Here is a 21,749-nt window from a genome sequence, read left to right as displayed (position 1 = left end):
TTAATACTTTAATCACTTTAGTAAATTTGCAGTTAATCCTCTAAATGCAAATTTAATGATTAAAATCGTGTTTTATTTGAGAAAAAAGAAAAAGGCGGGGGAGCCTGCTCATCAGAACCCCAGCAGAAAGGGTTGAACCCTGGGAACCGGTGATGGTTGTACCCCTTGTGCAGCAGTACCGGGACCAGAGTGAGTAGGGTGTGTATGGGGAGCATGAGTGGGTGTCTAGCATTCATTTTTGTAAGTCTTAGGTTGTATGTGTGAGCATGGGGGGGGGGGGGGGGGGGGGGGGGGGGGATGACTGTGTCTGTGTATGACTGTATATGTCAGGTGGTGTCTTGGACTCCTCCCCTCTCCTGAGATGTCTTGTGATGCCACACATCTTCACCTACCCTCCCCCCCCAACACTTGGTGTGGAGTGTGGTGCCTTGGTCTGCCTGAGTGTTCGCAGGTCAGGGGGTTTAAGATTGTTGGCGTCTGCCTGATTGATCCCAGTGGCTGTCTGGTGGGGTCTGAGTACACAGGCTGTGATAGCTGTAGCTGGGGTCTTTCCCATTTTGGCAACATTGGTGGATCAAGAAAATTTAACATGGGGCATGAGGAGAGATTGTCAGGGCTGGATCTCCTGATTCAAGTAGGTGAAACTCCCCTAAATGTGAATGAGGTCAACAAAATGTCCACGCAAGGACTTTAAATCTTTTATTAAATAGAGAAAAGCAAATGTGCCACAGAATAAATACAGAAAAAAAATAATACAGAAGGTAAATTCTGACAAATAACAAATGACTGTACAGGACTGAATTCATGGCGTTAAAGCTCAAGGCAGCTTTTAAAGACTAAAAGTGAGGAGGGCAGCTGTGGAGGCACACACACGCTTGCACACACAAATGCATGAGCGTGCACACACACAGCAAACACACACACACACACACACACACACACACACACACACACACACAGTTTAAATTTTTTTTTCATCTTTAAAACAAAAACAATGAAAATGTTGAGATTTCCTTCGAGAAGGAAGTCAGCGGCTGCTGGTTCTTACCCACACAGCCAGGTGTTGAACAGCAATCTGTTTCCCTGTTCTTCATTCCACTTGATAGGCTTTTGTTTTACAACCTGCTGCAGTTTTCAAATGTTGTTAGAAACTAAACCAAAGGCTCAGATCTCCTTGGGGTGCTATGTACCATAACCTCTCCACTTTTGAACATCTTTTAACGTTCAGCAGAGTCAAAGAAACCGTTGAAACGTGGAATAGGCTTACAAAGACAGCAACATTTTCATTTAGCTTTTTTCAGTGACCTCTGCTCTCCATAATAGGAGCATGACCAGACTGAATATGACAGCAGCAGTTCTGATCAGCAGGAACCTGAATAACAGGACATCATGCACCCACACACCTCGATGAAGCAGCGGCTTAAATGCTTATTGTTCTTGTGTTCGGACTCCAGATTAGACAATTCATGTTCCTGATGCAATGATGTATCCATCCATCCATTCAGCCTTTTAGGGTTCAGCCCCAGACAGTCCACACCTCTACATCTTGTACGATAAAGTCTTGATGTGTGGAAAGAGGCGGATTATTAAAAGTAGGACAGGAAAAGCTGGCTCCATGGTACAGATCAGCATCCAGCCACAGGGCAAAGCCGCCCCTAAAACACAGACATCCATGTTAACTTCCGGTCTGTGCGTGTATGACCATAACTCAATGGGACTAAAACTCGCCCTCCTGCACCGATGTGCAGAGATTCCATGTTGCCGCTCACAAAGTAGGAGTTCTCTCCGCTCCACCTGTAATGCTACAGAAAACACAAACCATGAAGATTTCAAGTCAACCGCTGAGCTACGTTTTCAACATTCATTTTCCATAAACATCTCACCACATTTGTGGGTTTTTAGGTGACATTTTAGCTTGATGATGTTATTGTTTATGTCTATTCACAAGGTAACGTGAGGACGTGTAGGTAAATGATTGACAAGCAGAAATCTAAAGGATGATTTGATTCTCACCTGGAAGTCCGGCTGAAAGGTGAACAGGAAGGTCTCTCCGGTGCCGTAACAATACTGACTGACTTTGAAGGGATCAGAGGAAAAAGCTCCAAACACCTGGAAGACACCAGCTTGTTAGTCTGTGTCTCTGGTGGACATCTGGTTTTAGGTCAAAGGTCTTGCAGACGTGAGACACAAACCTTGTTGTGCATGTCTCTGATGACCAGCAGCACAGGGCTGTCCAGGTCAGCCATGTTTCTGTAAAGCGTCTTCAGGCTGCTCCCATGGATGGCTGTGCTGTAGACCAGATTCCACGGATATCCTTGAGTCCGTGCCGGCATGTGAGCAGCGAGCTGTTGGGAAACAACTTTGTGATTAAATCCTGCATTAGATATGAAGAATGTTGTTGCTGGTATCAATGATTAGAAGAGAGAAACACCGATGTGCTTAACTTACTTTTTGAAGCTGGTATTCATCCAGCAGCTGACTCTGATCACTGAGGACGGGGGAGTCTTCATTCTCCTCCTGGTATTCCTCGTTCTCCTCTTCTTCAGATTCCACTGAGCTACACAAACTCAGGCGGCGCTTGGAGTCCTTCACCGTTATGACCTGGAACAGGACACAAGATGCAACAAACTGGTGAGAAACTCTGTTTAAGATCTTCCCTCTTCCTGTTTTTAAATCATAATTACAGCACATGGAGTCCTCTCACCTCTACATACGGCTCCACACAGTCGCTGGCAAAATAAAACACCCTTATGTTCTCCTGTGCTTTCCTCATGGCTCCTGATGTCAGAGTTTAGTTCTGCTCTTTAAGACCTGTCTGCTACCTTTATACTTCAGAGACGTTCATTGGTCTGAGACTCGAGCACGTTGCTGCATGTTGTTAGGTCTCCGCCCATTACTGTTTCCTTCTGCCCTTAAGTGGAAGTGCGTCTTTTCCTACTGGTCACAGAGGAGGAGGGGGAAAGCCATTCGTGGGAAGGGATGGGTTTCCCACAACAGCAATAAGGAATGCCAGGACTTCTGCTATGTTTGTGACTGTAAAGGGCACAGTTTTCTGCAGAAGCATTTTTGGGTTCACACAAGTCCCAGATATAGAAAACCTTAGGATACTTCATTTACTGAAAACGTTTAACACCAGTTACTGGAATGCTCCATAACAAGAGCGAGGAAACAGTATTTTATCTTGATTATTGTGAAGACGTTTCTCATTTTTGTAAAAGTTTATTTAAAATCTGCAAAACTTTCTGACGTAATTGCACAAACAGCAAAGCTTACAGCATTATTTGGTTTTCATACCGTAAATTTACAAAGAAAGTAAGAAAGTCTTGTTTAGTGCATCTATTTGTCCTAAATCCCTTCATTTGAATGTTATTTGTTTTTCTTTCATTCAACACTTCTTGATCAAACAGACTACATGTGGATGTCTCAAAGCAAATAACCTGATAGTTTAACTACTGTGACTATAAACCTGGAAACAATGTCATCACTAAACCCAGTTACAGCTGTGAAGCAGGCACTCATAACACTCAGCCACAACACAAACAACAAAACATCAGCTCCTCTAAATCTGAGAGCATGGTCTTGACTAGGAACGGGGTAGAATGCCTTCTCCAGGTCAGGGATGATGTCCTGCTCCAAGTGGAGGAGTTTAAGTATCTCAGGGTCTTGTTCATAAGTGAGGGAAAGATGGAGAGTGAGATTGGCAGGTGGATTGGTGCTGCATCTGCAGTGATGCGAGCGTTGTAGCGGTGAAGAGAGAGCTGAGTCAGAAGGCAAACCTCTTGATTTACCGGTTGATCTACGTTGTCACCTATGGTCACAAGCTTTGGGTAGTGACCAAGGGCGTCAGTTTGTTTTCAGAATTGCTGGGGACAATAACCATACACTTGAGTGGGGCTTAAAAATTGCTGGGGACAATAAAGTAGGCTAGCACAGGGGTCGGCAACCCGCAGCTCTGGAGACGCATGCGGCTCCTCCATCCATCTGATGCGCTCTCTGTGCTTGTAAAATAATGAATGGATATTTAAATAAAATGCTTTATATTTTACTGCATTAATTTTACATCTGTATGCCAATTCTAAATGTAAAGATTGTCTGCGTAAACCTGAACAGGTCCAACCCGGTCTGTGAGACAGGGTTGACGCGTCACGCTTGTGCGTAATCATATCGGCGCTTCTGAGCTGCTTTCTGACCTTCCCCACCTACAAAGTTTAATTACAACAATCAAACGTGACAGAGCCTGGATTTGTATTCTGAACAGTCTAAACATGTTTTAAAAAGAAACGTAGGACAAAAGTGGCACCTGCTCAGTAAAACCACCAACAGTGTGAATATTGAAGGCAGAGATGGGCTACAGCTTCTGGATCCACTTTATTTAATCGTTTTATTGATTATCTTTTTATGAAAGATAACTTTGACGTACATGAGCGATCAGGCGCGTTGCAAGCTTTTCAAAAGTGTGGGGGATGTTGTCTGTGCCTAAAATAATTTCATGTTCATCTTGTTATTTTAATTTCCATAATAGCGGAGCAGGTGCGAATTTTAGACGTGTCACGCATGTCTCCGTTTTAAACATGTTTAAACTGTTCAGAATACAAATCCAGGCTCTGTCTCGTTAGATTGGTGTAACTAAAGTTTGTACTGAATGAAACTTTACATTAAACCATGTTGAAAAGTAAAGGATCCGATTAAATCGTTTCCCCCTCATTTACAGTCAGTGCAGCGCAGTGCGCGTGGCTCTGGGGTTAATCAAGTTTAGTTGTTTCTCTTTGCAACAATCTTCACAAGAAGGCAAAAGAGTTAAATGACAGGTTACAGATATTTCCATTTGACTGTTTATTTTGACGGATAAACTCAAGGATGTTGGTTGATTTCCTCCCACTGAAGCGGTCTGGAAACCCGGTCTCTCTGAGGGATCTGTCACTTGGAAAATGTTATTTTTATGAAATTATGAAAGTTTGGCTGAATAGCGCTTGTTCCCGTCTCCAATATGGAGACGCATGATGCATCCAGTCGCCTCTTCAGCTCATAAAGCACCTGTAGAGACACTTGGTCACGCACAAAGTTCATGTGGAGCAGAAGCGGTCGGGCTACGGCAGGTGAAATGTTCCTAGCCTACATGAAGTGAAACTGTTTAATTGTAACATTAATGTGTTACTGGACACGCTGGTCTGGTTGGTTAGACCAGTGTTTGAAGTGGAAAACACACACACACACACACACCAATTAAAATAATGCTGATAGCATGGACTAGAAGACAGGTGATGGTTTACGTATTTAAATGATGATCAGACTGCTGTAAAATGTAATCTCCATCCACATCCAGACAATTATCCTCTATTCTTTCTCTAGTTGCTCTGCTCTTGTCTGGGCTGATCAGCTGACGCGCGGTGCGCCTAGTGGCTGTGATGCACATTTTACGCATTTGGAGAGGTGGACCGGATGCTTTGCTTTTACTGGAAGATGGTCCACTTAACGCACGGTTGTAGACTACATATTAATGACAAATGAATGAAAATTAAATTGTGAGTTTTTACTTCATATTTTATAAATAAAAATGACGGGGGAACACATTTATGACGTCTTTTTAAACTAAATTTTCTAGCGCGACCTGCCTGCTTCACTTGTCACTGCTTATTAAGGTCCATCCAAAATTACCGTGGCCCATCCAAAAATGAAAACCTGACGCCACGCCTGTTATAAACCTCTGCAGATTGGTGTTCTTCACTTGATCAAACTCAGACTTTGTACAGCTAATGTCAAGATGTAAAATTATGAATTCAGTCAACCTCTTCCATCCCTCCATCTCCTGCTCTCCTTGAACCCGACATCGGCTGTCAGAATAGGGGAGGTGAAGAAGGAGATGAGGCAAACAGAGTGAGTGCGACCTGAAGAAACCAGACTGGAGTGGAGGTGAGCAAAACAGCTGGAAAAGTGTGGGTGTTGCATCCCCCACGGGTGTGACGCCCATGGTACCGGCTGCTGTCACCTGTTGTGAGCAGCTCTCTGCTGTCTGAGGGTAGGCCCCACCCACAATGCCGCGGCTGCTGCGGTGTTTTCTTTACTGTGGGAAACGGGTAATAATGGCTCTTTGATGGGAACAGGTTGCCGACCCCTGGTATAAGATCTGAGCTGGTAAAACAAAAATCCTCATCAGCAGGCTTTTTTGAAAGTGGGGGGGGGACACAGCTGCCAATTACAAATTTTGCCGGGGACATGTCCCCGGCGTCCCCGGTTAAAATGACGCCTATGCTAGTAGTGACCAAAAGAACAAGATCACGGACACAAGCGGCCAAAATTTGTTTCCTCTGCAGGGTGGCTGGGCTCTCCCTAAGAGATAGGGTGAGAAGCTCGGTCATCCGGGAGGGGCTCAGCGTAGACCGGCTGCTCCTCCACGTCTAGAGGAGCCAGTGGAAGTGGCTCGGGCATCTAGTCAGGATGCCTCCTGGACTTCTCCCTGGTGAGGTTTTCTTGGCACGTCCAACTGGGAGGAGACCTAAAGGGAGACACAGGACACGCTGGAGAGACTATGTCTCTCGGCTGGTCAGGGAACGCCTTGGGATTCCCCCGGAGGAGCTGGTCCAACTAGCTGGGGAGAGGGAATTCTGGGCCTTCATGCTTAGGCTGCTGCCCCCATGACCCGACTCTGGGTGAGTGGAGGAAGGAAGGATGGATAGATTTATTTTTACGGTTATTTCTCTTCTTTTGTAATTCATACATTTTTGTAATACTTTATGCACTTTTAACTATGGACCCCCGGATGATTGCTCTCACTGGTTGACTATTGGAGATCCACGAAGGAAAACTTCTAACAATAATGCTTTATTACTAGTAAAAAATTACGTTTTTTCAGGCATTTTAAAATGGTATTATGCACCACCACTTTGAAGATATAAACATTTGCAAATGTTAATTTAAGTTGAAGTTTATCCCATATAATGGCTGTTCTATAATATGTTTTTGAGAAAAACAACCGAGATTGTCACTGTTGGAGAAAATCAGTTTACTGCAGTTAGTGTCATGAGCCGAGGTGAACCACCTGTCCATAGACAATCTTTCAGCCTTCTTTTAGGTGGGAGAGACGAAGAGGCACCAGCTGGATCTAATCATCACTGATGGGGTCAGGTCTAAAAGGAGGATGAGGACACCACACCTCGCTGGATGATTGTTACTGTTTGGGTAGTTCCAGTCACTAGTACTCGTCTCTAGGATTACACTTGTTTTGTCTGTGATTATTTGTCTCGATATCTCGCCAAATTTTTGACGGTTCCCTCTCGTCACTTCAGGCACCTTCAACAACGCTCCAAAGCTACCATAAACCTCTGGATCCCTCTGGACCCCGTCTCTTCCTCTTCTACTGACCAACCCGTTCTCTCTCTCCGCTCTCCCACCCCTCTAGTTGGACTCTGAACCTCGGCTCGCTGCCTTTCCCACGCTCACAAGGTCTCGCCTCCTGTAAGTCCTGAACTATCCAAACCCACCAAGCTGTGTCACCTCCCAGCACTCACCTGCCTCTCTTCTCCTCAGACTCCCTCCTGACCCGCTACGCTCTCACCGGACGTCCCGGTGCACCTTTAGTTCCCGTTTTGCATAATAAATGTTTTCTTTCAACTTACCTTTGTCGTGTTGATTCTGCATGTCTTGGGTTAAACTCCTTTCTCAGAACATGACAGTCATGTTTTAAATGAACATTTTATAAAATTGATGTATCTTCATGTTATGTAAAGTCTTATCTCTGAGTAGGTTTAATCAGTTTCTTCATGCTCTCTTGTGACTAAAGAGTCTCTTGGTGACCTGACTGTTGACTCTGTGGGGTTTTCTGATCATGCAGCAAATATATTTGACATCACACGTCTCCTACCTCCAGCTCAGAGGCAGGTTGCTCGTTACTCTAGGCGTATACTAGTATAACCTCTGACTTCCTGTTGACTCTGGATATTGAGTCTCTCATCCCACCCCCCTCAGCCTCTTGCATGGATGTAGATGGCCTTCTGCATCTGTTCAGTACAACCTGCTCTGCCGCCCTGGATGCCGTTGCCCCTCTCAGACCTAGGAGGAATTGGATTATTTCAGACCCTTGGCTAAATGATTAGACCCGGAGCTCCATGTAACGGTGCAGAGTGTTGGAGCGAAGGTGGAAGAAAGACAGACTCCCATGCTCTCAGCAGCTCCTGGTTGATGCCCTTTCCTGTTGTCAGAAAGCTGTTAGATCTGCACCAAATAACTATTTTTCTAACATCATTGCACAGCACCGACCAGTCTAAACTATATAGTACAGTCAATTCTTGTCATTGTCTGGAACTGATGGCATAATTTGTACTGTAGCTTTCTATACAGAGTTACAGAAATTTTTATAAACAGAATTCTAGACATTAGGTCTGGCCTTGAATGTCACAGAATGAGTGACAGGCTGAAGGCATGCATGGAAGCCTTCAGCCTTCCATGGATGCCGACGGACTCTGGTCTGTCGGCATGCAAGGAAGATATACAGGACCGGCTAGCTTAAATCAACTAAAAACTGAGTCCATCATTTTTGATTGCAGAGGGCCCCCTTGCTCACAGTCTGCTACTGATCCTTTGACCTCTACACACAAGCGGTGTGTCTTGGGGTAAAATTAGATGCTGAACTCTCAATGGTTTCTCAGGTAAATTCTGTAGTGAGGTCGTGTTTTTACCAGTTTCGTTGTCTATCTCATCTGAAACCAATTCTGAAGCGGATGCATTTGGAATCAGTTATTCATGCATTTATCACCTCCCGATTAGACATTGCAAACGCGCTCCTCCCTGGCTTTCCCAACTCGGTCTTAAACCAGCTACAGGTTGTCCAGAATGCAGCTGCAAGGTTCCTAACGACTACAAACAGACGTAACCACATCACGCCGGTCCTTGCACGCCTTCATTGGCTCCCTGTCACATTCTGTGTACCGTTCAAGCTGCTGACTTTTGTTTTTAAAGCACTACATGGTGAAGCACCAGCATACCTGTCAGAACTGCTTATGTTCCCACGCGCTGGCTGAGGCCAGCTGATCACCTCCTGCTCTGTATTCCACAGATGTGCTATAAATCGAGGTGTGAGCGAGCATTTGGCCATGCTGCCCCCCAGCTGTAGAATGCATTGCCCATCACTGTAAGGCAGGCTCCCTCTTTGGCAGTCTCACATGAACACCCACTTTTATGGATTAGCTTTTAATTTCTGACTCGTGGGGTCGTTTCTCTGTTTTATTGTCTAAACTGTGCTTTTAGTGTTTTAATCTATTAATGTGTTTTGAATTGGGATCCTATTTGTGCACTTTTTTTAATCGCTATTTTAGTGATTTTAAGTTGCTGTATTTGCCTGTGAAGCACTTTGGTCAGCTCTCATGTTGTGTATAAAATTGTGCTATACAAATAAAATGGTACGGTGTGGTGTTTGGACGGATGACATCCGATTCATTAGTTCTTCTGATTCCGTTCATCTTTAGAACAGAATCTAATCCTGGAACATGAACCAGTCCAGATGTGTGTGCTTTTTCAGGTCTGGTAGTCCAGTAGGACAGAAGGATGTTCTCAGCTGCTCTGAAACCATAGTTACTGCTGCTGCCATGGTAACATTGGAACCAGAGTCTGAAAGCTCTTTTGTTTAATCAGTGCTTTGAAGTAAACATCAGGACGTTTTAGTGGTTAGCTTCTTTAATCAAATATAAGTTGTGCTGAGGCATCAGTAAATAATTCCCAAAGTCATAAAGGACAGATTTATCTAGATTATCTACACAGCGGTGAGTCTTTGTGGGTTAGGGAGGGTGGAAGTTTCTCCTGAGATCTCTTCATTCTCAACGACCAAAACCTCGTGATTACTCCAAAATGTTGCAAAGTGAGTAAATTCACCTTTTAAAATAACGTTTCAAAGCCTAATTCCAATTTTAGAATTTTGCAGATTAGCGAGGTCTGAATTGTGTTTAAACTTCTGTCGCAGTCCTCTTGATGACTGAGAATAAAAAAAGCGTATTTTGAGCTTCTGTTAAACTCACTTATAAATTACAATGTTAATATAGTTAATCATATTAAGGACATTTTAATTGTTTGTCTTGTGTATTTGTAAAACATGTCTGTAGGCAGTTTAACTCTTAAATGTGCAATATGTAATAAGGATGCAAGAATGACATCCTGTGGTAAAATGTGGTTTCTATCGTGCTTTTTTCTAAACAAACAATCCCTCCCTCACTCATTCTGTGACATTCATGGCTGTTGTTAGTTACGGATCAGCGCCAGAAGATTCTGGATGACAGGTGAAGACAAGTCATACACAGTAAGTTTATACGTTTATAAAGTGGATTTATGTGATGTGTGGAATGTTGTAATGGAAGCTACATGTTGTAGCAAAACCGTTCTTTGTATCTGAGAGAGTTTGTGAAGTCTGGGTTGTAAAATAATTTCTTGTTTGATTATAAACTAGAGAGTTGTTTGCAGTGGCGGCTGGCCAGTAGAGGGCGATAGGGCGCCGCCCTCCCAGTTTCCCTTGTGTTTTTAATTTTTATTTAAAAAAATAAATAAATAAAATTAACAATAATCACATATTCTAAGTTAATTGTGTGTTTTGTAACAAAAATAAATCATACATATATATATATATATATATATATATATATATATATATATATATATATATATATATATATATATATATATATATATATATATATATATATATATTGGTCTCTGCCGGTCTCTGCCGATCTCTGCCGGTCTCTGCCGAGCGGTGGAGGCTGTGTGCTGTTTTTCAATCGCCCAAACAAGACGGGACCAGTTGTCCAATTGCTGACAAGAAAATCAAAGGGTAGGAATGGGAATGTATCCAATCAGCGTCGACGTTGTTTCAGAACGTTTCAGAAGCATGATGGGCGATAGAGCTACCGCCAAGGCTTTCGTTGGTGTTCGGTAGAACTCGGAGAGTCTCGACTCCAGCACGTTTTTGGTCGTAACTCGTGACGGTCATGACGCAGACGTAGACATGGATGCCAGTGCGCCTACAACATGGATACCGGATCTCAGCAGCCACTGAATTCAGTTCGGTCTCTTCTCCAGTATCCGTTCTAGAGGAGAACTATGGTGGAAAAACTTAATGTCAAAGAGCTTGGACCAGATCAGCCCGATGTAAAGATAAACCAGCAGGACAAGGAGAAGGGTAAACTGTACACACGGCGCTTCTCCCAAAATTGGTACACCAGGAAGCAGTGGCTAGCTGGATGCAGTCACGCTAATGCGTTATTTTGCTTTCTGTGTTTGTTATTCAAAACGGCTGGGATCCACAGAAGGTGGATGTGGAACTTGTGTCTCATTGGGGACTCCATTCATTCTCTGACTGAGGAATGCAGCGCATCAGTGCAGCAGCCAACAAAGAAACAGAGGATGTTTGGACAGGGAGAACAGCAGCTGGGTGCAGAGGTAAGCTGTACATTACATTTCTGTAATCAGAATCAGAAATCCTTGGTTGTCCCACAAACTGGGACATTTGTTTAATAACATGTACATTGTTTAATGTGCAATAACTGTAAAAACTAATTTCAACACACATACTTATTATACATATTTAATCATGTAAATGTGTATTTCAAGTAAATTTGTACATACATCAATCTGATTCCATTTTACTTGTTACACTTCTGCTGCAGCAAACAAATTTCCCAGCTTTTGGGACAATAAAACATTTCTGATTCTCAATTAGATGTTTTTACATTTGAAGTAAAAACATCTCATTGAGAACCAGCAATGTTTTATTGTCCCAAAAAGTGGGAAATATGACATTTGTAAGAGGATACTGATGACATTATTTCCTATGAAAGTGTTTCCACTTTCCATAAGTCCTAACAGTGTAAATTTCTGGCATTTTGTCTAAGTAGTGTTTACTACCATTACTGTAACAGTGACCTGCTCATAATTTTTCGTGTTCACTCAAATGTTGAAATTAAACAAAATGTTTTTGTTACTTGCCTCTTGCATTGCCTATTTACCATTTATGGTCATGTTATTTTATGTGCAATTTAATGCAGTATTTTTCAACCTTGGTCCGCAAGGCAGCGTGCCAATAGTCAGACACACCTGGATTAATCAGTTTGTCCAATGATGTAAGACAGGAAATAAAAGAGCTGTGCTTAATTCAGGAAATAGTGAAGTTGTGCACAAAGCTCAGAAAGCACAAGTTTGTTTAAAAAAAATATAGCACAGCCCCACCAAAAATATTTTTCACCAGCCGCCACTGGTTGTTTGTTAAAAACCATCCGACGCAATCTGTGCCAAGTCTACGCACCCTTTTTGAGGAGATTCTTGTGCGATCCAGGGTGTTGATGGTCACTGCTGGTGGAGTCAACCTCTGATATCAGGAACCTGTAGATTAGCTCCGATAGGACCCATCTAATCTGAGATCTCTCCAGGTGATGGCAGGAAGCTGGAAGGCTTATTTGCGTCTAAGCTTGATGTTTTCTTGGCTCAGAAGAGCCGGTTGTCTGATATCAGCCACAGCGTTGCAGAGAGGCTTTGACTGGAGGTCAAAGGAGAAGATGGTTTCAAAATTGTTTCATTCCCGATTTGGCCGAATCGGGAGTCAGCTAGAAACTGAACTAATCAGGAAGTGATTCTTGTTTTAATAAACTCATTGTTTAGAAAGTCTGGTGCATTCTGGTAAATCAGAATGTGCCAAGTCTTGAGGGCTTTACCAAACATTCCTCGTGTGGCATGGTGGAGAAACGAGGGCCCGGGCGGGATTTGATCCCCAGACTTCCAGGTGAGAGTAGTGCGCTAACCAGTCAGCCAAAGGGACATCCCCGTGGCCAAGTAGTCAGGTTGCATGATAAATTGGGACACTGTGACACTGTGACAGGACGCTCACACTGCTACACTCAGAAGCCACGCCTTGTTCAGAGACAAAGGTGTTTAACTCTTTGTGAATGAGAATGTTTTAAAACACTTATGTGAAGTAAATATTACCATTAATAAGTATCTTATTGTAATGTGTATGAGTGTAGATATTGATTAACTCATTAAATAAAACACATACTGATCTGGTGTAGATGAGATCTGAAATGAATCATTGTAAGAACAGTATTCTTTTTAAAGCCATCATTGCTTTTAGCACAGATTATTCAAACATTTGATTTAAACATCTTGTTCATTCAACACATATGATTATTTAAGCTTATGAGTCGTAAAGTCCTGTAGGAGCTTCAAGTAGGTTTGATTTTTATTCAGGGTGAGGAATGAGCAGTCTGGCTTTAAACAGAGACAACAGGACCTTTGCAGGAGACCTTGACAATTTTCTTATGTCTTCTTGTATGCAAACAAGAATTTAGCAGAAGTTTCTGGATTTGGAGGCCAGTTGGATAGTGGGTTTATGTCTGCAAATGAATGGTTTTCCTGTGGTGAATTAGACGGTGCAAAATTGATCATTTGAATACGTAACAGCTGACTATTTGCTTCTAATTCATTGTTAGCATTGTTAGCTCAACATTAGCCTCTTGCATGCTTCATCTGATATTGAAGTAAAACAACAGGATGCCAGGGCTGCTTAGGGCTGCAAGGACTAACTTCTGGGTCGCTCCTGTTGGCTAGCTTTCAACTCTGGAGTTTTCGCCTGCAAATGTTACATTACAAATGCCAGTGCTGCAACATTAGATTAGTGCAGATTTGGCAACCTCACGGGCTCACAGATCGTAAACAGTAACTATACGTCCCTCTTGAATTTGTTTTAAAGGAAAACAACTGACAACCCTCCAGCTGGCTGAGATTTAAATCTGTTTCAGTGTGACCTTCCTTCCAACACTATGGAGACATGAAACAGTTTTGTGATGACTTCACTGTAGAATCATTACATACTGCTCCTTTAAGCTTTGAACATCATAAAGAATAATGAGGGTTAAAACTCCTCTCTTCTTTTGCTGAAGGCGAGGATTAGTCAAAGATAAAACTGTGATTCAGCAAGTTCTCATAGAAAAATATGTTTTTATTCTGTTTTACAAAAATAGATAAAATAGATCAAATTACTAGTGGCAGCGCCTGCACTGCCAAGGAATTCTGATTTACTAAAAGAAACACACACACACACACACACACACACCAAACAGTAATAATATAGGGTTTTTGTGCTCTTGTCACAAATTTTGTTTGAAAAAAATACCAATAAGCAAATCTTAAGGGAATTTTCTTTAAGTATGAAAAAGATTCAAATTATTCAAATAGATTTTTCTCTCAAAATGGAGTCAGAAATTAAAACCCAACCAGGTACTGGTCAGCTCACACCTCCACCCAGACCCAGCTGCTGAATTGTGCACAAAGGGTTTTTCAAACACAGTGGTTAACATTTTGTACAAACAAGGTGTAAAACTGTTACCATCCATGTATTTACCACATGCATGCTTGCAACCCGACATGCACCCATGCATGTAATATTAAGGCAGTAGCTCCATGAGTTAAACTGTGCATTATTCAGTCAACATTTCCACGGCTTAACCTCATCGTTATTAATTCAAACGTGTTGAACTGGGTACAAACAAAAGAGGAAGTACAATGTAGGTCAAGGTGAGTACAAGCAGACCTGCAGCCAACCGCAGGCTTCAGTAGTTTCCTTGGGGTCCTATCACACTAGTGTTATCACCATAAAACAATTCAACCATGACAGAATCAAACACAGACAGCTTAGCATCATAGATGCATTAATGAACACACCACACATGTCTGCCTTTTCAATAAACACAAATGTTTGCCCTGGAATGTGTTTTCAGTGTTGACAAACTTGTCTTTCACCAACTTTTACCAAGAACTTTGAGTCATAATATTCTCCATGATCACAGAGGAGCAGCTTAAATATGACAGCAGAAGTTCTGATCAGCAGGAACCTGAAGCTCAGGACTTGATGCAGCTACACATCTTTAACACTCACAGTTCAACCAAGCAGGAATCCCAGTCAGAGAACCAGTCCATTAAACTGTCTCCAGTAGGTGGGGTCGTCTGCAGGAGCAAACGCTCCATCGGGACCAAGCAGAGGCTTAACTGCTTCCAGTGTTCTGCTTCACGATTGGACAGCTCGTGTTCCTGGTGTCGTGGTTCAGCCTCGAACCGTCCACACCTCTACGTCTTGTACGATAAAGTCTTGATGTGTGGAAAGAGGCGGATTATTAAAAGTAGGACAGGAAAAGCTGGCTCCATGGTACAGATCAGCATCCAGCCACAGGGCAAAGCCGCCCCTAAAACACAGACATCCATGTTAACTTCCGGTCTGTGCGTGTATGACCATAACTCAGTGGGACTAAAACTCACCCTCCTCCACCGATCTGCAGAGATTCCATGTTGCCGCTCACAAAGTAGGAGTTCTCTCCGCTCCACCTGTAATGCTACAGAAAACACAAACCATGAAGATTTCAAGTCAACCGCTGAGCTACGTTTTCAACATTCATTTTCCATAAACATCTCACCACATTTGTGGGTTTTTAGGTGACATTTTAGCGTGATGATGTTATTGTTTATGTCTATTCACAAGGTAACGTGAGGACGTGTAGGTAAATGATTGACAAGCAGAAATCTAAAGGATGATTTGATTCTCACCTGGAAGTCCGGCTGAAAGGTGAACAGGAAGGTCTCTCCGGTGCCGTAACAATACTGACTGACTTTGAAGGGATCAGAGGAAAAAGCTCCAAACACCTGGAAGACACCAGCTTGTTAGTCTGTGTCTCTGGTGGACATCTGGTTTTAGGTCAAAGGTCTTGCAGACGTGAGACACAAACCTTGTTGTGCATGTCTCTGATGACCAGCAGCACAGGGCTGTCCAGGTCAGCCATGTTTCTGTAAAGCGTCTTCAGGCTGCTCCCATGGATGGCTGTGCTGTAGACCAGATTCCACGGATATCCTTCAGTCCGTGCCGGCATGTGAGCAGCGAGCTGTTGGGAAACAACTTTGTGATTAAATCCTGCATTAGATATGAAGAATGTTGTTGCTGGTATCAATGATTAGAAGAGAGAAACACAGATGTGCTTAACTTACTTTTTGAAGCTGGTATTCATCCAGCAGCTGACTCTGATCACTGAGGACGGGGGAGTCTTCATTCTCCTCCTGGTATTCCTCGTTCTCCTCTTCCTCGGATTCCACTGAGCTACACAAACTCAGGCGGCGCTTGGAGTCCTTCACCGTTATGACCTGGAACAGGACACAAGATGCAACAAACTGGTGAGAAACTCTGTTTAAGATCTTCCCTCTTCCTGTTTTTAAATCATAATTACAGCTCATGGAGTCCTCTCACCTCTACATATGGCTCCACACAGTCGCTGGCAAAATAAAACACCCTTAAGCTCTCCTGTGCTTTCCTCATGGCTCCTGATGTCAGAGTTTAGTTCTGCTCTTTAAGACCTGTCTGCTACCTTTATACTTCAGAGACGTTCATTGGTCTGAGACTCGAGCACGTTGCTGCATGTTGTTAGGTCTCCGCCCATTACGGTTTCCTTCCATCGTTTTGAACTCAAATAATATGGTTGAAGCTACAGAAGAGGAGGAAACAGGATGCCCATATTAGGATAGAGGGGTCTCCCACAACCCTAGCTGCACTCTTGACTGAGCCAGAACAGCTATGTTCCATGTTAGGCAAACGGAAAAGGGCAAGCCTTTTAAACATTTAATCAGCAACCTGACGTCTCTGTAATAACTTAATTTATCCTAGTGCTAACTGCACTCATAATCAAAATTGAAAATGAAGACATGTATCAACAGCTATGTTGACACTAGCAGAAGTTATATTTAAGGATATCCATAATAACAAGTGCTACAGTGGGAATGAAGTCCCCAAAACCCCAAAATGGCTGACAGATCATTTATTAAAAAGGCAATGTGTAGATTTTTCCGTTAATCTCTAGAAATTTACATCAAAATGTTGTTGAAAATTAATTAAATGATTAATTAACTGGTTGTTGAAAAATAGTGGCTGCTTTGTAACATATAACCATAAAAATTGGGTCTATAATACATGGAGTGGGTCTAAGTCTCTGGGCGACGCCATATTAGCTAACATGTTTCCTCCTATGGGAGCCGTGAGGACAGAATGCATTTACTGATTTGTAACAAGCGATTATAAAGTTTTCGCCGTTAATAAACTTTGTTTTACACATTTACCTCTTTGCTCGTCGCCAGTGACGAAAGGGAGTCTGATGCGCTTGTTGTTATTTTGCTGGAGGTTGCTCTCAAGGATTTTTGACCCTAATGGCCATCGGTTGCTAAGGCTTTACTTGAACACAAAAACAATGCTTGCTTGCAAGGATTTAGGTGTGTACTTGATAGGAGGAATGTGTTTGTGGATAGGAGGTGCTGCAAACCCGATACACATGATCAGGAAATGTGACATCATTTGTTCGACGGATAATTCGGTTTCAGACATCCAAAATGTTCCCTCTGCACAGTTAGTTACTTTGGATTTCTGCAATGTTGTTTTTTTACTAGGAACTATAGATTCATAGATATCTGGAATTCTCATCTCCTTGATAAATGTTAAAACAACTTGCCATAAATTTGTGTGTTTTACCAAATCAACGACACGTTTGATGTTTTTGCCCTAGCGTTTGAACTCACCTTCCATTTTGCTGCATTTTGGGGGTTGACGGGCTTCTTGTGGAGCTTGTTCACCGCAGCCGCGTCTTTGTCCACCAGACAGTTCTTCTTCCTCTTGAGAGAGCAGGACTTACAAGGCTTCTTCTTGCCTTTACCGTACATATCTGGGGACCATTCCACAAAGAAGGTGTAGAGGTGATCGACCCTGCAGGAAAACACATTGAACATTCCATTACTCATAAATTATTGTTTTAAATACAAAAGGAGATTCAGCCAAAGCACAGGCCCAAAATTATAGATTATCATTAAAGAATTTCATATCACAATATTTAAAGAACCTTTTTTTCTACCTTTTTAGTGAAATAAAAGAGGAATTTAAAAGTGAAAAACTTGAAAATAGAATGTTTGTCTATTTTAGACACACAGTTTGTTTTTATTCTGTTTCAAACCATCTCAGCAAACACCAAATGCATAGTCCTTCTCTCTTCAGCTCCTGCAGAGAGGAGGATTTCTCTGTTGACTCAACATCAGGTCTGTGACCTAGTCATGCCTCTGGGGATCTGTCATCCTGGATCTTTAGATCATTTATCGTCTAAACTCTCAGTTCAGACTTTAGTGGGAACAGCTGCTCACATAAATGGTATTTTTTATATAAAACGCATTTTATATATTGGTCTTTTAATTCAGCTGTGACATTTTAGTGGGTCTTAACCAGCTGAATGTGAAAAAGCACCTTTTTTTCTCCATAGGAAGAATAAAACTAAAATAAAAAGAACTGCAGAGACAGCGTTGTTTCCTCTGGGCTGTATCAGCGGAACGGACTCACAGCACTTACTGTAAAGGCTAGGGTGGCTGTGACACAAAGAAAATCCATGAATAGTCTTGTTCCAGAAAAGTTTTCGTCCACCTGGACAAGGCTGGATGAAGACATCCTATTATGCCAGTGCATGAAACACCAAAGGTTCAAGATGTTTTGATGATTTAAGTCATGGGATGAAGATCTGGGCTTTAATGTCTGCCTTCTGGAGTTTTCCACTTAAAAAATCACTTTTAGGTTCTGCTTTTGTTTCTGTGAATATCAGATTCTTCTGTGTTCAAAGCTACACAACAACATGTTTCTTTGGACTAAAATGTTGATTTTGTAATTTACAGCTGTAACCTTGATTGGAGTAACCCTATTTCTACATAAGTGCAAGTATTATTTGCCGTAATCAACACACAATGCATTTTATACGCTGCTGGTGTTTTTTTCACTCACACCTTCTGGTACATAAAAGCATTAAATGCTCATCTGAACGGATTTACTTACAATCATGTCTGTATAAAAACCAAACTCACATTATTTAAATCTGCCAAGATGATCGTTTTACTTACTCTCCAACGCTGTAGGCGACTCCCATGACTGACTGGAGATCAAAACGTTGATGCTAAAACTTAATTGTGACCTTACAGGCTCAGTGCTGAAGAAAGATTTCCCACTCAGAGACTACCATCCCTGTATTTATGAGAGCGGATCAATCGCTGAGATAAGCCTCTCTGAGCGTTAGCCCTCCCTCTCTCAGCTGAAAGCTCCACACGGCCCACACGTATTCTCCAGCTCATGTGGAGCAGTTTGACAGCTAAAACTGGTCAAATATTAACTTGACCTGCTCTGGGTCTCTGTCCTCCAGTTTGGATCCTGCAGTAATTGTGTCAAACTAAAGGCTGAGTGACAGAAAAAAGGTGACTAGGCAGAAAGATGAAGGTCTGGAAGTGTGTCAGGTCCTTTTTACTGGGAGGTTCAGTCTCACGGGTCGTCTGCTGGAGCTCATCGTCCCATCAGACTTGATGAGTCTGGAAGATTTTCTCTCACTGAATAAACGTGGACAGAACAGGAGTTTTTACTTTACTCAGCACCTTCCACCTCACAGCCACAATGACTGAATAGAGATAAATACTTTTCTATTTTATAATTTCTAAAGAAGTTTCATTTTAAATGAGGGAAAAATCCTTTAAATGAAGAAGAAAGTTGAAATAACAAAGTGCAAACAGCCATCTGAAAGAGCTGATTGGTTCTGGACCAGCTCCTTATTCCTAGACTTTCTCACATCGGGGACTAATTTGGGACCAAACATACCTTCTAGCAACACCCAGCATGGCACCATCACACCTACTTTCTTTTTTCTGACCTGTTCCTCTCCAATTTACTTTAGATTGAACCAAAGACGATCAAATTTCCCTCATTTACAGAAACAAAAAACCTACGAGATGTTGCTGTGCTCAGAAATACTCTGTTGAAGCTTTTGGTAGAATCTAGACAAAAGCTTTCATTTCCAACCTGAAGATTAAATCAACACACCGAGTCCTGATTACTGTTTGACGGATCAATGATCAGTTTCAGCTGCTCAGACACAATCAGCCTTAGTTTGAATTTTTGTCATTTTACCCTCAACCACAGGATTATTCTGTTAGGACACAAAAGATAAACTTAATTAGTCCTTTTTGTTTTTCATAACCAGCTTTAGGTTCAAGTCATCTCTGCTAATTCAGAGACCTTTTGAACGAATCGATAAAATACTGTGTTGTGTTGATAAGACGTCAGAGTCGATAAGTTGGGATTGTATTCAGGCCTGAGATAATGTTATCGGGGCTTGAACACATGTATGTACACCTGTATCTGACCTGGGGAATACAATAAGGCCGCTGAGAGGTCAACAGTCAGCCTTGATATTCTTACACAAGAGAAAAGGAGAGAAGATCAATTTGAGACTGAGTTTATTCCATCACACAGACCAGATCAATAAATTGAAGATGCACGTACATACACACACAAAGACACAAAAACGTCCTGAACATGTAGATGTCACGTACAGTTGGTGGGTGAAGACTTCACCAACGGAGACAGAACTTTTTTGAAAGAAGATCTGTGTCTTTTCACTCTGAGTTTGCTGACATTTTGAGATGTTTTAGCGTTGCCAACATAAATGTGATAAGTGCAGTTCTCCTGTAATAATGCGAAGAGAACATTCTAATTTAATATAAGTTGTTTTAAAAATGCATTTGCCTTGGTGGCAGGGTGGAGGTAAGAGGGCCCAGGTGGGATTCAATCCCCAGACTCCCGGGTGAGAGTCATGCCCACCAACCAGTCATCCAAAGGGACATGCCCTTGGCCAAGTAGCCAGGACGCATGATCAATCGGGATACAGTGGCAGGACACCCACTCTGTCACACCTTCTTACAATTACTTTGTCACAATCAAAGTGCAAAGGACAGAAAACCCGAGTAAAGCCAGAATTCAGTTTCAACTTTATTTATTAGGAGAAAAAAAAGCCAATCAAAGCAACAACATCACAAGTGATTGTTCTCCTTGATGAGTCCCATTATTCAGAGCTCATTTACACCAGCCACACCCACACCTGATTACTGCCAGACCTGTGGAGATGAAGTGTCGCTTCAGCAGTATAATGAAGTGGGCTAAACGATCACACACATCCTGCTGTTCATAAACTAATTCATGACCACTCGGAACTTCCTCTAGAGCCCTTTGGGCCTCAGCTGTTGAAGATCACAACTCCTGATATGATAATAAGAAGGAGACAACTGTAAATAAATGCCAGAACATTTATGAACCCCAAGATTTTTGGGAATGTATTCTGCGGATTGAGCAAACAAAATAAGTTCCAGGTAGGCGTGTCCCGTAACATCTAGAGAAAAAATGTATTTATGAAAAATAACATCATACCAACAGTCAGATGTGGTGGTGGTAGTGTGGTGGTCTGGGACCGCTTTGATGCATCAGGACCACTTGATGCAGTGGTACTCACTCCAGGTCCTGGAGGGCCAGCATGTTTCATTGTTTCTCTGCTCCAACACCCTGGTTCAGTGGTTGAATCACCTGTGCAGCAGCTCATCAGGCCCTGCAGAAGCCTGTTAATCGCCTGCTGATTGAAATCAGGTGTGTTGAAGCAGGGTTAAAACTAAAACATGCTGGATACCGGCTCTTTAGGACCAGGAGTGAGTTCCGCTGACTTGATGGAACTGATGAAAACATGAATTCTGGACTGTAGCAGAAAATCCTGAAGGTGGCTGTCCGACTCTTGACCTTAAACAGGCCGTTCATGTTGGACAACCCTCCAACATGGATGACTTAACCTATTTTGTAAAGAAGAGTTGGACGAATATCCTCCAGAGTGATGGAAGAGAATAATTAGCAGCTA

At 42.4% G+C, this 21,749-nt stretch overlaps 2 protein-coding genes and 1 long non-coding RNA gene across 3 annotated transcripts; 1 reads left to right on the top strand and 2 right to left on the bottom strand.

Annotated features, from left to right (window-relative positions):
* Positions 1-438: 438 nt before the first annotated feature.
* On the bottom strand, positions 439-2,851 carry LOC139070029 (nuclear receptor coactivator 7-like). Its single transcript, XM_070551593.1, has 5 exons — positions 2,705-2,851; positions 2,449-2,601; positions 2,193-2,345; positions 2,014-2,109; positions 439-1,802 (listed from the first exon to the last, which is right to left on the bottom strand). Exons 1-5 carry the CDS (start codon positions 2,771-2,773, stop codon positions 1,656-1,658), a joined length of 618 nt encoding a protein of 205 aa, XP_070407694.1. The 5' UTR covers positions 2,774-2,851; the 3' UTR covers positions 439-1,655.
* Positions 2,520-10,491, top strand: LOC107378796 (uncharacterized). Its single transcript, XR_011520695.1, has 3 exons — positions 2,520-7,176; positions 7,284-7,452; positions 7,525-10,491. It is a non-coding gene; the product is annotated as an uncharacterized lncRNA (long non-coding RNA).
* Positions 10,492-14,156: 3,665 nt separating this feature from the next.
* Positions 14,157-19,083, bottom strand: LOC107378797 (nuclear receptor coactivator 7). Its single transcript, XM_015949203.3, has 7 exons — positions 18,928-19,083; positions 17,575-17,758; positions 16,003-16,155; positions 15,747-15,899; positions 15,568-15,663; positions 15,283-15,356; positions 14,157-15,209 (listed from the first exon to the last, which is right to left on the bottom strand). Exons 1-7 carry the CDS (start codon positions 18,951-18,953, stop codon positions 15,071-15,073), a joined length of 825 nt encoding a protein of 274 aa, XP_015804689.2. The 5' UTR covers positions 18,954-19,083; the 3' UTR covers positions 14,157-15,070.
* Between the last annotated feature and the right edge of the window lie 2,666 nt (positions 19,084-21,749).

This window comes from Nothobranchius furzeri, chromosome 5, assembly GCF_043380555.1.
Source record: "Nothobranchius furzeri strain GRZ-AD chromosome 5, NfurGRZ-RIMD1, whole genome shotgun sequence".
Lineage (NCBI taxonomy): Eukaryota > Metazoa > Chordata > Actinopteri > Cyprinodontiformes > Nothobranchiidae > Nothobranchius > Nothobranchius furzeri.
The sequence above is the reverse complement of the archived record's forward strand: the minus strand, read 5'-3'. Positions and strand labels throughout refer to the sequence as shown.

Bases quoted from the DNA above. Each gene is read 5' to 3' on its own strand.
- LOC139070029 (XM_070551593.1), bottom strand. From the start codon at position 2,773: ATGAGGAAAGCACAGGAGAACATAAGGGTGTTTTATTTTGCCAGCGAC. The intron at 2,602-2,704 runs GTGAGAGGACTC...GTCCTGTTCCAG, and splicing joins GTGTGGAGCCGTATGTAGAG to GTCATAACGGTGAAGGACTC. The intron at 1,803-2,013 runs GTGAGAATCAAA...TGTTTTCTGTAG, and splicing joins CCTTTCAGCCGGACTTCCAG to CATTACAGGTGGAGCGGAGA.
- LOC107378797 (XM_015949203.3), bottom strand. From the start codon at position 18,953: ATGGGAGTCGCCTACAGCGTTGGAGA. The intron at 17,759-18,927 runs GTAAGTAAAACG...GTTTTCCTGCAG, and splicing joins GTCGCCTACAGCGTTGGAGA to GGTCGATCACCTCTACACCT. The intron at 15,900-16,002 runs GTAAGTTAAGCA...GTTTCCCAACAG, and splicing joins ATGAATACCAGCTTCAAAAA to CTCGCTGCTCACATGCCGGC.